The sequence below is a fragment of the Podarcis melisellensis genome, assembly GCF_964234715.1.
Source record: "Podarcis melisellensis genome assembly, chromosome: 1".
Classification (NCBI taxonomy): Eukaryota; Metazoa; Chordata; class Lepidosauria; order Squamata; family Lacertidae; genus Podarcis; species Podarcis melisellensis.
The window spans coordinates 33723492-33737509 of record NC_138528.1 but is presented as its reverse complement, the minus strand read 5'-3'; the positions used below and the strand labels follow the sequence as shown (position 1 = coordinate 33737509).

General features: G+C 42.6%; 1 protein-coding gene and 1 long non-coding RNA gene across 2 annotated transcripts in view; one reads left to right on the top strand and one right to left on the bottom strand.

Annotated features, from left to right (window-relative positions):
• LOC309357141 overlaps positions 1-14018 on the top strand; it is a 192997-nt gene that overhangs the window by 174046 nt on the left and 4933 nt on the right. The window lies entirely within an intron of this gene.
• EAPP (E2F associated phosphoprotein) lies at positions 305-13736 on the bottom strand. Its single transcript, XM_081889048.1, has 6 exons — positions 13580-13736; positions 11542-11723; positions 10448-10546; positions 6552-6675; positions 4307-4429; positions 305-1800 (listed from the first exon to the last, which is right to left on the bottom strand). Exons 1-6 carry the CDS (start codon positions 13651-13653, stop codon positions 1524-1526), a joined length of 879 nt encoding a protein of 292 aa, XP_081745174.1. The 5' UTR covers positions 13654-13736; the 3' UTR covers positions 305-1523.

The window sequence follows — 14018 nt, the reverse complement described above, 5'->3', positions numbered from 1 at the left end:
GGTGGCCCCCCAACCTCTGCTTAAAAATCTCCAAGGAAGGAAGGTCCACCACCTCTCTTGGGAGTCTCTTCCACTGTCAAACAGCTCTTACTGTCAGAGTTCTTCCGGATGTTTAGTCAGAATTGCCTTTCTTCTCACTTGAATCCATTGGTTTTGGTCCAATGGAGTAGGAGGAAATAAGCTGGTTCCACCTTCCAAACGTTGGATAACGCAATTCCAAAATCTATTAAAACCTTCAATTACTAATTTCCAAGGCAGTTCACAAAAGATCATAAAGGAAACTACTCAATAAACAGATAGATCCTTAAAAAGCTGAGGTGAATTTTAATGTTTTAGTAGTTTGGCTCCAATACTTTGGCCACCTCATGAGAAGACTCCCTGGAAAAGACCCTGATGTTGGGAAAGATGGAGGGCACAAGGAGAAGGGGATGACAGAGGACAAGATGGTTGGTCAGTGTTCTCGAAACTACCAGCATGAGTCTGACCAAACTGCGGGAGGCAGTGGAAGACAGGAGCGCCTGGCGTGCTCTGGTCCATGGGGTCATGAAGAGTCGGACACGACCAAACAACTACAAGTTTCACTTTTTGTTATGTTTTAAAGTATTGTAATTTTTTCTTGATTCTGTCGTTTTTATCTTTTTGTAAACTACTTTGAGGGCTTGTTACAATCAAACAGTGTATAAATTTTATGAAATAAATAAAAGAGGCTGCACTAACTCAATCACAGCCGAAATAAACATACAGCTGAAGTATACAGTCAAGAATAAAAGTTTTCACCTGGAACCTAAAAGACGATAATACTTCTATCGCTTCTACATATTCCAGGGAAAGCTGCAATATTTTTTTTTACAATAGCATTTCAGCAATAAATTCTACCAACTAGTCTGCATTTTGTAACACATTCAAAGGTGTTTAAATTATAGTTTTTACACAGCCTATAGAAAAGGACTTAAATGACAAGAGTTTGATAGGTAAGAAACCAAGAACATATCTGTGATTGTTTTTACTTGAAATACGGATGCCGCTTTTAGGAAGGTGTTTGATGTTAGAGAAGGCAGTCTTGCTATGAGAACAAGATGGCAAACCTTAAATTATAGCAAGAAATTGTAGCAAGTACACAGGGTTTCCAAAATATTGGGGTGAATAAAGAATGGAAAACAAAAAACAAGTCTTGAACAGAGTTTAGTGCTACCAATATCTAATTTACACAAACTAAAGCTCAACTCTTACAGTAATGCTTATAGCAACATTATCAGGCAGCCACGCCACAGACTATGGTCTAAATTCCCCCAAGATCAGAACATTTTAATTCTAAATAGCAGGATAAAAATATTTATATACATAAGAAACTGTTCTAAAAACATGAACTATATACATAACTAAAGTTCACTTGCTTTACCAATACAGGGTGTGTGGCAAGGATACAATTTTTACATCAGATTAATAGAAGATACAAATGAAACAGAACAGTCCTTGGCTTTTGAATTTTTATGCAAACTTAACCCAATGCAAAATGCTGCATCTTAGCAGTGGCTTGCTAGAACATTGAAAAAATGAAAGACTTCATCCTTATCTAAGACAGCCACTTCTGTTGAACATTCAGTACATTTTACTGGATGATATATCTCCTCCTCTTCCTGTTTTTCCTGACTAGCAATGGATTCACTACTCTGTTTAATTTTCTTGTGCCCTCTCTTTGTCTTTTTGTTCAATGGACCTTTGTATTTCAGAATCTCTTCTTTGATAACGGTGCAATTCATGACAAACATTGCTCTGTACTGAGTTCTGTATGATTCGTGCCTGAAAAAAAGAAGAAAAGAAATGGGAATGCAATAATCTGTTGCTGATAAAAATATTACAAAATTGGTAACCCTACATGTCCTGAATCCAGGAGATCTGCAAATTTAAGAAGCAAAGATGAAATAGATATGTCTGAATTCCAGTAGAATAACCATGATAGCATAACCAGAAAAAGATAAGAGTATGAAGCTTGTTAAAAACTATCTGGCTTATTTGACAAGGCCTTTAGTAGTCAACAAACTATTCTATCTGATGAAGCGGACTGTTACCACTGAAAGTTTGTGTCATAATAATAACCATTTTGTCACTGTCTCCCTATAGTTTTCTAGTGGTTTTCCAGAATAACCTCTGTGACATTTAGCAATGGATGGTCTTATTCTACCTCCCCCTCCCCCCAAAAAATCCCAACCAAAGTGCCTCAAATTAATCCCAATGAGCGACAACAAGCCAAAATTAAAGCTCTTAGCTTTACTTATTGCAGGAGTGGCTAACCTGTGGGCATCCAAACATTGTTGGACTTCAACTCCCATCATCCCTCATCCCTGATCAGGCTGGCTGAGGCCAATGGGCACTGGAGTCCCAACAACACGTGGTTATAGCTACAATAGAATGAAGTTGCTTTTTCAAATTCAGAAATCTGTTTAAAGCTGGCTTTTATTATTAAATTTAAAAAGAGAAGCACAAAAAAGGAAGCCCTTCATGCTGGAAGTCAATTTTTCGCCGAGACAAGGTAAATCTACTGAACAAAAACTGTACAGAGGGTGGCGCTTGGGGGGGGGGATTGTCATCCCGCCACTCCTTGGTGTGTGGTGTGCCCCAGGGTGCAATACTCTTCCCGATGCTTTTTAACATCTTTATGCGCCCCCTCGCCCAGCTTGTCCGGAGTTTTGGGCTGGGCTGCCATCAGTATGCTGATGACACCCAACTCTATCTGCTGATGGATGGCCACCCGGACTCGGCCCCAGACACACTGATCAGATGCTTGGAGGCTGTGGCTGGATGGTTACGTGGGAGCCGGTTGAAGCTAAATCCTTTGAAGACAGAGGTCCTCTGGCTGGGACGGGACGACATGGGACTGAGTGGGCAACTCCCATCTCTTGCGGGGGTGCAATTAGTGCCAGCACCGTCCGTTAAGAGTTTGGGTGTAATCTTCGATACCTCCCTCTCCATGGAGGCGCAGATTGCAGCTATAACAAAGGCGGCATTTTTTCATCTCCGCCAAGCTAAGCAGTTGGCTCCTTACCTCTCTCGCCCTGACCTAGCCACTGTGATCCACGCGACGGTCACCTCCAGACTGGATTATTGTAACTCGCTCTACGTGGGGCTGCCCTTGAGACTGACCCAGAAACTCCAGCGGGTGCAGAATGCCGCAGCGAGACTCCTTACGGGGTCTTCGCTTAGAGATCACATTCATCCGGTGCTATACCAGCTGCACTGGCTCCCGGTGGAGTACAGGATCAGGTTTAAGGTGCTGGTTTTAACCTTCAAAGCCCTATACGGCCTAGGGCCCTCGTACCTACGGGACCGCCTCTCCTGGTATGCCCCACAGAGGAACTTACGGTCTTCAAATAAAAACACCTTGAAGGTCCCAAGCCACAGAGAGGTTAGACTGGCCTCAACTAGAGCCAGGGCTTTTTCGGCTGCGGCTCCAACCTGGTGGAACGCTCTGTCACAAGAGACAAGGGCCCTCCAGGACTTGACATCTTTCCGCAGGGCCTGCAAGACAGAGCTGTTCCACCTGGCCTTTGGTCAGGGCGCAGCCTGACTCCCTCCTTTGGCAATCTTTACAAAACTTTAGTTTATGGTTGCCATCAATTTTGATTTTAATTCATTTTTATAATGTTTTATAATGTTGTACTGTTTTAGTGTTGTTAGCCGCCCTGAGCCCGGCTTCGGCTGGGGAGGGCGGGATATAAATAAAACTTATTATTATTATTATTATTACATGCATTTCCAAGGGGGGGAAATCCTTTCCCTCTTCCCCAATGTTTGACAACCAATGCCAGATTTACATATAAGCTAAACAAGCTATAACTTAGGGCCCCACTCTCTTGGGGCCCCCAAAAAAATTTAAAGGAAAAAAACCAGGACGTACATTTCCAAAATAGAAGATAAAAAACAAATAAAATAAAACCTACATACAGCAACAGTGTTTTGTGTCGCGTAGGCTCCTATTTGTTATGTGCAAATGGTTTTAGATACCTATTAGATCCATAAACTACCATATAGCATATATTCAAAACAAAAAACAGCAACAAAGGACAGATGGACATATAAAGGGCCCCATTACCTTCAGTAGCTTAGGGCCTTATCAAACCTAAATCCAGCCCTGAGTTTACCTCTCTTTAAACATGGAGACAATATTATGACCAACATCCTAGTTAATGAAAGGCAAGTTCATGAAAACCGGACAGAGACGGTTGAAATTACAGGGTTGCTGTATGAACAAACACTAGCTTATCTCATCTGTGATTGCTGTACAAGTTTCTTAAGGCTGAAATATTACCTCTGGCAGTCAAGGCACAGTGTGGTCATGCATGCAGGACAATTCAAAACAGCGTCACTGCTGGGAATGGCAGGTAGTTTGGCTTGTGGCTGTTGTGAGTGAAGACTTCTTAACCTATGATACCTACAAGACAGTATATTATAGGTCAGGAGAAGCATTCTTACTGGTTAAGCATCTTTATTGAAACTGGTGCATATCAAAACTGCATGCCAAGAGCATGACAGTTGCAAGCACTGCATGTTCTCAGTCCCAACACATCTAAAAATTTTTTTCCCTCTTTTTGAATTTTTTTTAAAGCCACCACAAAAGGGGAAGAAAACAAAATAAAGTTTCTAGTTCAGATTCACTGTGGTAAACATCAATACATCCATCTTAATTCAGACAAACAGATCAGTATACACCCTCGAATGGTCAGAATAGGTATCAAATGAAGTTGATGTTTACAGAAAGTGTGTTCAAATGTTGTCAGAACATTAAGGTCTTCAAACTACCACGTAATAGCTGATAGTCCATTTTTGTTGTCAATCCTACTCATGATTACAAGACCCTGCTCCAAAATGACAACCCCCAAATTAAAAGCTTGCATGCATTATCCCTATAGACCTGTATCTCTCCCTATTTTAACAACATTGCTTATACAATGGATGCTTGGGTTGCAAATGTGATCCATGTGGGATGCACGTTTACAACCTGCAGCGATCGCAACCCGCAGTGGCGCATCTGCACTTCTGCACATGCGCGACCGCCGAAACCCAGAAGTAATCTTCTGGGTTTCGGCAGGTCCGTAACCCAAAAAACCACAACCTGAAGCATCTGTAACCCGAGGTATGACTGTATTTCAAATTATTTTACGCACACAGGGACAAACTGGTATGTTAATGCCAAATACAGGGCAACTCCACATCACTCCAGGAACATATATAGACACCACCATGAAAAAAGTGCTGACATGGGTGGTGCCCACACAGGGAGAGCCAATAACCACGTTCCTTGCTTGTTCAAAAGGAAAGCCAATGCTTACGCTTGAAGGGACCCAGAAGAAAAAGCTCCCACCAAGCTGCAGGTAAATGCTAATCAGACTTACGTCCCCCATACGTCTGGCAGATTGATATGTAGCTATATTATATGATGTAGCTAATGTTATTCTGTAGTGTATGCTTTGAATAATTTGAATAATATATATATATATTATGTTATTTTCCTTTAGATTAGTTTGACTTTTATTGTATTCTACATTGAAATTTTTCAATAAATTTTTTTTTTTTTTTAAAGTCTTAAGTTCCTCATGATCCCATCCCATCAAATGTTTGAGTGGAATTTTACCATAGAGTGCCTTGCAGGAGTACCATTTGTTCAATTACTAAACAATCTAACAACAGTCAATAAATGATTTTTATTTCCAACATAGTATCAGAATGTGATAATTCCCACTCACTTTAGAGAAATGTGCAGGTGGGAAACTGAGCATTAAGGCTCATTTGATATCCGTATACAGTGGTACCTCGGGTTACATACACTTCAGGTTACAGACTCTGCTAGCCCAGAAATAGTGCTTCAGGTTAAGAACTTTGCTTCAGGATGAGAACAGAAATCAGGCTCCGATGGCGTGGCGGCAGCGGGAGGCCCCATTAGCTAAAGTGGTGCTTCAGGTTAAGAACAGTTTCAGGTTAAGAACGGACCTCCGGAACAAATTAAGTACTTAACCCGAGGTACCACTGTAATAAGAAACAAAGCTGCAACAATGTCAGAAAATCAGGAATGTGTAGAGTTAACGTTAAAGGCAGCCTGCTGGATCAGACCAAAGGCCTATCTGAGGACACTGAGGTCCAGCTCTGAGGGCCTTCTGGTGGTTCCCTCGCTGCGAGAAGCCAAGTTACAGGGAACCAGGCAGAGGGCCTTCTCAGTAGTGGCACCCACCCTGTGGAACACCCTCCCACCAGATGTCAAAGAGAAAAACTACTAGCAGACTTTTAGAAGACATCTGAAGGCAGCCCTGTTTAGGGAAGCTTTTGATGTTTAATAGGTTATTGTATTTTAGTGTTCTGTTGAAAGCCGCCCAGAGTGGCTGGGGAAACCCAGCCAGATGGGTGGGGTATAAATAATAAATTATTATTACTATCTACTCCAACATCCTGTTGCCACAGTGGCCAACCGGATGCCTATGGGAAGCCCAGAAGCAGAACCTGAGTGCAAGACCACAAACACGAGTATTCTCATGACTCAAATTAAATGTTCAATTTCTTACCCCCGTCTCTTCCTGTCCACCCACGCCTGGTCTCTGTTGTCTTCTTCTGGGTCATAGAACAACTCATCATTAGTTGGAATTCGGCGCTGCTGATGTTTCCTTTTTTTTCTGGTTTCTGGAGCAACTGTTCAAGTTCACACAGATACAGTTAGAACACCCCCTCCAAAGAACGTGACTCAGAAGCCTATTTGGTAATGAGCCTCCCTTGCAAAAGCTGCATGCTAATAAGGTGAATGATACTGCCATGAGTTGGGCGAATGAAGCCCGAAGCTGTTACAAGATGTGCATCTGAAGCCATGTGTGTGTATCTTCCTATGCACACTCCCAATATTAAGCTGAGAGGTTTTAGGTTTTTTCGACAGAGTTATAACGTTTGTTTGTTACGAATATGCGTTTACCCTTAACCTTGTGCCCAGAAGAAATTCACATACAAGAGGAATAAAGAATGATTGGTTTATTACTTGAAATGAAAGTGGCAGAACCTATGGTTGCTGCTTCAGACAGCAAAAGTGCAATATAAACAGGCAGCAAATCTCACTGCTCTAAAGAGTAAAAGGATCCGTAAATTTTCCAAAAGCCTGAAGAAAGTAAGCATGACAATTTGGTCACAATACCCACACTAAAAGGAAAGGGAGGCAGGGAAAGTATACCTGTCTGGAAGCAAAATGTGATGTACAGTGAAATTGAGTTCCTTGAGTTCCCTTTAGTGCTAACAAAGCTATGAAGTCAGGAGTTTTTGTACTATTTTGAGCCAATGCGTTCTAATGAAGTGGGGTGTATTTTAGATGAGTGAACTGTCACAATACCTTTATTTCTTAGTTCCATTTTTTATTTTATATAAGTTTGTGTTTGCCGGTTAAAAGTTTTACTTCACTTATTTGTAACTGAAATGATGTGTCCTTGATAAACACAACTAAACTGGTTATGCTTTTTGGCAATAACTGTTAATTAAGTTTGCTGTGCAACACAAGACTACTGTGTTGATCTTTAGATAAACTACCGTATTTTTCCCTCTATAACACGAAAAATTTTTCTCCTAAAAAGGAAGGGGAAATGTCTGTGCGTGTTATTGAGCGAATGTGTGGTCCCTGGAGCCAAATGGTGCGAGGGGAGGCAAAAAAAATCAGGCAAAAATCAAATTGCACGTCTCGGAGAAGGGAAACCTGAAAAGAGGAAGCGGCTGCTTTCCTGCATTCTGCCTCAGGGTCTTACTGCCCACCCACCTGTTTCCTTGCTGTGTTTGCTCAAACGGAACAAAGAGCAGGGAAAGCCCCTCCCCTCCAGGCAAGCAGAGGGGAAAGCAGAGTGTCGTCTCTGTGCTCCGGTGCTGCTGAAAACATGCAGGAGGGAGAGAGAGAGAGAGCGCGCGCGAGCTGGCTGGCTTGGGTGGGTAGGTGAGGGAAAACTTTTGCCTTCCTTTCCTCCCTCCCGTTATACCCCTCTCCTGCATTCTTAGCCAGCTGCTTCTCTGCACACCCCTCTCGTGCTCCTTGTCCGTTCTGTGTTTTTCCTTCCCTCCCCACTTAAAATGTGGTTAAAAAGCATGGATCCACATGGATCCTCAGGATCTTTGCATTGGGTCACCCCAAATTCACCATCAGATCACATAGCATGTCCATGGCTACAGCCTACCCCCCCCAAAATCACGCACCCACTGTTGCCTGGGGCTGCAATGGTGCAAAAACGTGGTTAAAAAGCATGGATCCACATGGATCCTCAGGATCTTTGCATTGGGTCAGCCCAAATTCACCATCAGAGCACATAGCATGTCCATGGCTACAGCCTGCCCCCCAAAAATCACGCACCCACTGTTGGCTGCAATGGTGCAAAAACGTGGTTACAAAGCACGGATCCACAGGGATTCTCAGGATTTTTGCATTGGGTCACCCCAAATTCACCATCAGATCACATGTCTGTGGCCACAGCATGAAGCACAAAAATGATACATCCACTGTTTCTTTCAGAATGTTTTTCCCCTTGTTTTCCTCCTCTAAAAACGATGTGTGTGTTATGGTCAGGTGCGTGTTATAGAGCGAAAAATACGGTATTCAGAGAACAGGGTGTTTCAGGATTGCCTTCCAGGACACGTTTAACATAAAAACTGGTGCAATGGAAAATTATTGTTATTATCTCATTTATATGCCACCAATCTGACTGGGTTGCTCCAGCCACTCTGGGCAGCTTGCAACAAAATTAAAAACACAAAATAGGCCATACTGGGCATCTCTTTTTATTATCACATTTATTACCACAGGAGTTAGTTCAGTCCATAGAGCATGAGATTCAATCTCAAGGTCATGGGTTTGAGCCCCACTCCGGGTAAAAGATTCCTGCATTGCAGGTGGTTGGGCTAGATGACCCCCCCATGGTCCCTTCCAACACTACAATTCTATGAAATGTGGAAGACTTCTGAAATTTTGCCATTTATGCAGAATGTAAAGATTTGGTAGAGGCATTTGTCAAGAATCTAAAAATAATAATAATCCTGCCACAACAATGAATGCAATATTGCAGATAAATATTTTATTACAACCCATTCTACATTTCTAAATATACTATCTTATCCAGCTGTAGTCAGATAATCATATACAGGCCTTAAAAGACAAAGTATGAAAAAGCCTTTTGTCCACACACACAATCCCTTTTGCTTCTTGAGATATAAACCCAAGAAGCCTCTAATTAACTAGATTTGCTTTTTATTTTAACTGGGAAATGTTAATTAGAGGTGTCTTGGGTTCATTGCCTGTACGACAAGAGAAAGAGCAAAGTGGTCGTGTCAGGACAAAAAGCTCATCTTTATCTCTGCTTATTAAGCTGAGGTGATTATGTGACCTGGGATAAAGTCCAATTGATTTCCAGAGACCAATGACTAAGCAAACTCAAGGAGGACATTTATTTACCATGGTGTGTGAGGATGCAGGAAATTCATTCATCTTTCTAGAAGAATGAAGGCATTTAGTAGTCTCAATCACAAGGTCAGCTGCCTTGACACCAAATAGCATCCGTGATGCGAGGCATTAGCTTATTTAGTAGCTTCATGTACAGTTAGTTTACTACAGCGGGAGGAACTCCTTCATTTGCCTGAAGATCTCTTTAAGGCAGTGGTTCTCAACGTTCCTATTGCTGTGACCCTTTAATACAGTTCCTCATATTGTGGCGACCCCCCAACCATAAAATTATTTTCATTGCTACTTCATAACTATAATTTTGCTACTATTATAAATCGTAATATAAATACCTGATATGCAGGATGTATTTTCATTGTTACAAATTGAACATAATTAAAGCATAGTGTTTAATCACAAAAACAACATGTAATTATATATTGTGAAATATTTCTTTCTAATTACAAATAAATGAAATTTTGTCTTGAAGCATGATGTAGCATGGGCAACAGTCTTAATATAACAACAGTAAACTACATTGCTACATTTTGCGACAGTATGCATAAAAAGCCAAGGTTGAGATTGCTTCTTTCTCTGTAGTAGCAACTTCAGAGAATGAATGTGGAATATTCCCTGTGCAGATAAGACAGGCACTGACAGTTAAATGCTTCTGCCAGCAATTAAAAATATATCATATTTTTCTGTCTATAGGACACCCCTGTGTCCTACAAGACAACCCCTATTTTGGGGGACTCAGATTTAAGAAAATGGGGGGAGATGGCCCCATGTATAAGATGCCCCCTAATTTTTGACATTATTTTTAGGGGGGGGAACCTAGTCTTATACACGGAAAAATATGGTACGTTACAAACAAGTCAAAGCTTCAACATATTATTACCTTTTGAGAACTCATTCATTGGAAGTCTTGTGGATAAAGGAAATACACCAAAAGCAGAAGTGAATTTTGATGCAGGAAGCAATAGTAATTGCAGTAAATAACCAGTTATTTACCTACTTTGTCTTCATCCTCTGAATCAGAATCAAAATAAATATCATCGTAGTACTTTGCAGGGGAACCTGTTCCAGACTGTCCAGCATTAGACGTACTGCCTGAGTCACAAAACATAACACAAAATACGTAGTCAACATGGGATCACTATACAGAAAGAGATCTATGTTTTCTCTTAGGGTGCAGGCCTGCACACACTTACCTGGGAGTAAATTCCTTGCATACAAGAGCCCTGCAGTTCTGCTTCAGACATGAGTAGAAATTTATAGCTCGCATTCTGATATTAGCCACTGCACTCCAATGAGACTCTGACTACACAGGTTAAACTTCTTTATAAAGGTAAAGGTAAAGGGACCCCTGACCATTAGGTCCAGTCGTGACCGACTCTGGGGTTGCGGCGCTCATCTCGCTTTATTGGCTGAGGTAGCCATCGTACAGCTCCCGGGTCATGTGGCCAGCATGACTAAGCTGCTTCTGGCGAACTAGAGCAGCGCACGGAAACGCCGTTTACCTTCCCAAAGGAGTGGTACCTATTTATCTACTTGCACTTTGACGTGCTTTCGAACTGCTAGGTTGGCAGGAGCTGGGACTGAGCAACGGGAGCTCACCCCGTCGCGGGGATTCGAACCGCCAGCCTTCTAATCAGCAAGTCCTAGGCTCTGTGGTTTAACCCACAGCACCACCCGCGTCCCTTAAACTTCTTTATACCTCACTCAAAATGAGAAAACCCTCCTCTTTGAAACTAGGCATGAGGTGCTTTATCTCTCATCAGAAGCACCTCACACATCCTGAATTAAGTGCTGTAAGGCAACCTTCTCCAACCTGTTGTCCACCTCCAGGTCTTTGGACAACAACTCCCATCAGCCCTTAGCCAGCATGGTCAATGGTAAGGGATAATGGGAATTGTAGTGCAAAACATCTGGAGGGCACCAGGCTGGAAAAGGTAGCCTGAAGGGGATGGATTTGTCTGCAAAGCCTCTAAAGGGGGAGGGGAGTGAACTGAAGCAGCAGCACAAAATTGACAACAGTCCAACATAAGATGTGCAGGAAGATAGCTGTCAGCAAGTTCATATTGTCCCACAGTTTAGAGATTTACCTGTTAGCTGCGATTTCCACTTGCCCTCTATATTTTTCATGGTGGAGTCCAGTTCTGCTTCCATTTCCTTTTGGAATTCATCTTCACTTGAAGATTCACTTTCTCCTGTCAGACATTCCCTTATCAGTTTGCGCTTCTGATCAGGGGTGCCATGCAAGAGCACATCTACTTCATCCTCAGAGCTAAAAGATGATAAAACATTGAAGACTGTCATTTCAAGATAAATGTGGCAAGTCTATTACAGACACAACAAAAGCAGGGTTCTTTTTAAATACTGAGAAAATTATTGTTTAAAAACTTAGAACTGAAGAAATTTACTGATATTAACTCTACAGCAAAAAAGTTAGGTGTGTGTACTATACACTGTACACAGTGACAACTGGGGTGTATAGAGTGCTGGGGGGGGTACATCTGGTGGGGGACACCTTTGGTCCTCCACCCTGCACTCAGGTCTCACCTGAGCCTCCTAGAAGCTGTCAGCATGCAACAGCAGCCACACTTCAGGAATGGCTTCAATTGGCTGGCTAAACCAAGTGCGGGTAAGCAATCTCAAACTCTCAGTGAGTTAGGGCCTTCCCCTGCATGTGAAGACAGGCTCCAGCAGATTGATGAAGGTAAACAGGGAGTGAGATACAGGTAAATTGCTTTGTATATTAACAACAAACCACAATCCAGCATAGAGTTGTTTTTAAGCTCATTAATATCAGTGGCCAAATCTGGCATCTGGTTTATTATTAGGAAAGTAAAGAAGGCTAAGGCCAGGCATAGGCAAACTTGGCCCTCCAGATGTTTTGGGACTACAACTTCCATGATCCCTAGCTAACAGGACCAGTGGCCAGGGATGATGGGAATTGTAGTCCCAAAACATCTGGTGGGCCGAGTCTGCCTATGTCTGTACTAGACCTTGCCAATTAAAGTCTTCAAAGTCGTTGTTCCTGTTTGTCTGCAATAATCTCATCACCTCCACCTCTGAGTTTGTTCAGTTGCCTTCCTCCCAACACACACAAAATAATATTTTAGGACCTAAGACAAAGTGCTCATGAGCACACAGTAGATCTCCTTTACACTTTCCTATCTATCTGTCTAGATGTGGTCTAGAATCTGGTGTCTGGCACCTCAGCCTGCCTACCCATCTAGGTTAGCTGCATCCCCAGATACATTTTACAGCATTGTAAAGGTTGCTTGTATATCAGGTACCCAGCTGATTCCATAGTCTCAGCTCTATTTTAAGTTGCTTCACCTAGCAGCTGGGAAGCACACACCCCTCCTCTTATTAAGGGATAAAAGCTCCACACAGTGCATTCGCTCACAGTCTAGGTTAAATGGCTACTAAATGGAAAAATAATAGTTATGGAGCCATGGAAACACCCATGTTTCGCTATTTCTACAGGGGGAAACAGAACATGGAAGTCATTGTAGAAATGTGTGTGTGTACATGTAAATTTGATAATACCCAGACTCTACCTACTCATTTTTGCAAATTTAATAAACAGTAATCTTTATTTAAGTGAATACAAAGCAGACCCTGATAACTGTTACAACCAGTGCTTTTTTTCCTGGGGGGACGCAGGGGTACGCATACGGCCTAAACATTTTGTGACTCTAAGTTTGGCCTCATTGAGGGGCAGTATTTCAATATGAGTAGGAAAATGAGAGTACCCCTCAACATTTTTTTTAGAAAAAAAGCGCTGGTTACAACAGAAGGAAAGAATAGCGTGCCGATTTCCCCAAAATAACACCGAGGGGTGATTCCTGAAACTTGAAGCCCCTGTTTCAATTTTTTAAAAAATAGAACCATAAAGAAATATTTGGAGATCTCAAGCAGAGGGGAGTTTTACCAAACCCAAATGCAGGTGAAGATAGAACATCCCGACCATTTCTTTCTGAGCGATTTCAGAGATATTATCCATGTTAACATACCGAGAGAGGAGGAAACTCCACCCCCCTTCACACGTCTATTTACGTCCACACTAATCCCCACCCCCGCAAACACAGAGCGGAAAAGGAGAACCCGCCTTCCCTATATATGTATCTAGACCTGCTCTGCGCCGGCTCCTCATCGCTGGGCTCCTCGATCACATAAGGGTCATCCTCCTCCCGCAGTCGGCTCATGGCGGCCCCTTCCTAACAAGCGATCCCTACCCGCTTCCTGCCACCTCGGTCCATCAGGAAATGCTTTCCCCGTCTCTTCCGGTTCCGGCAAGCTAGAAGCTGGTTCTTTGTCCGACCTCCTACATCGCTTACAGCGAGCGTTCCAGGGGGACCCGGCCAGCACCACTGGGCGTTCCGGCGTCCCGTTTTGTGTCACTCGATCTGCTCAAAGGGTGATCGTCGCATGACACGTGCTGTCGGCAGGACTCATCTATCCACGACAAGTTCCAAACGCTGGCTCTTCGAAGGCTAAGGAAACGGCTTTCCCCGCTCCTGTGGTTACCAATTTAAAAGAGGACGGGACTGCTGTGAACTTCCATCGTTTG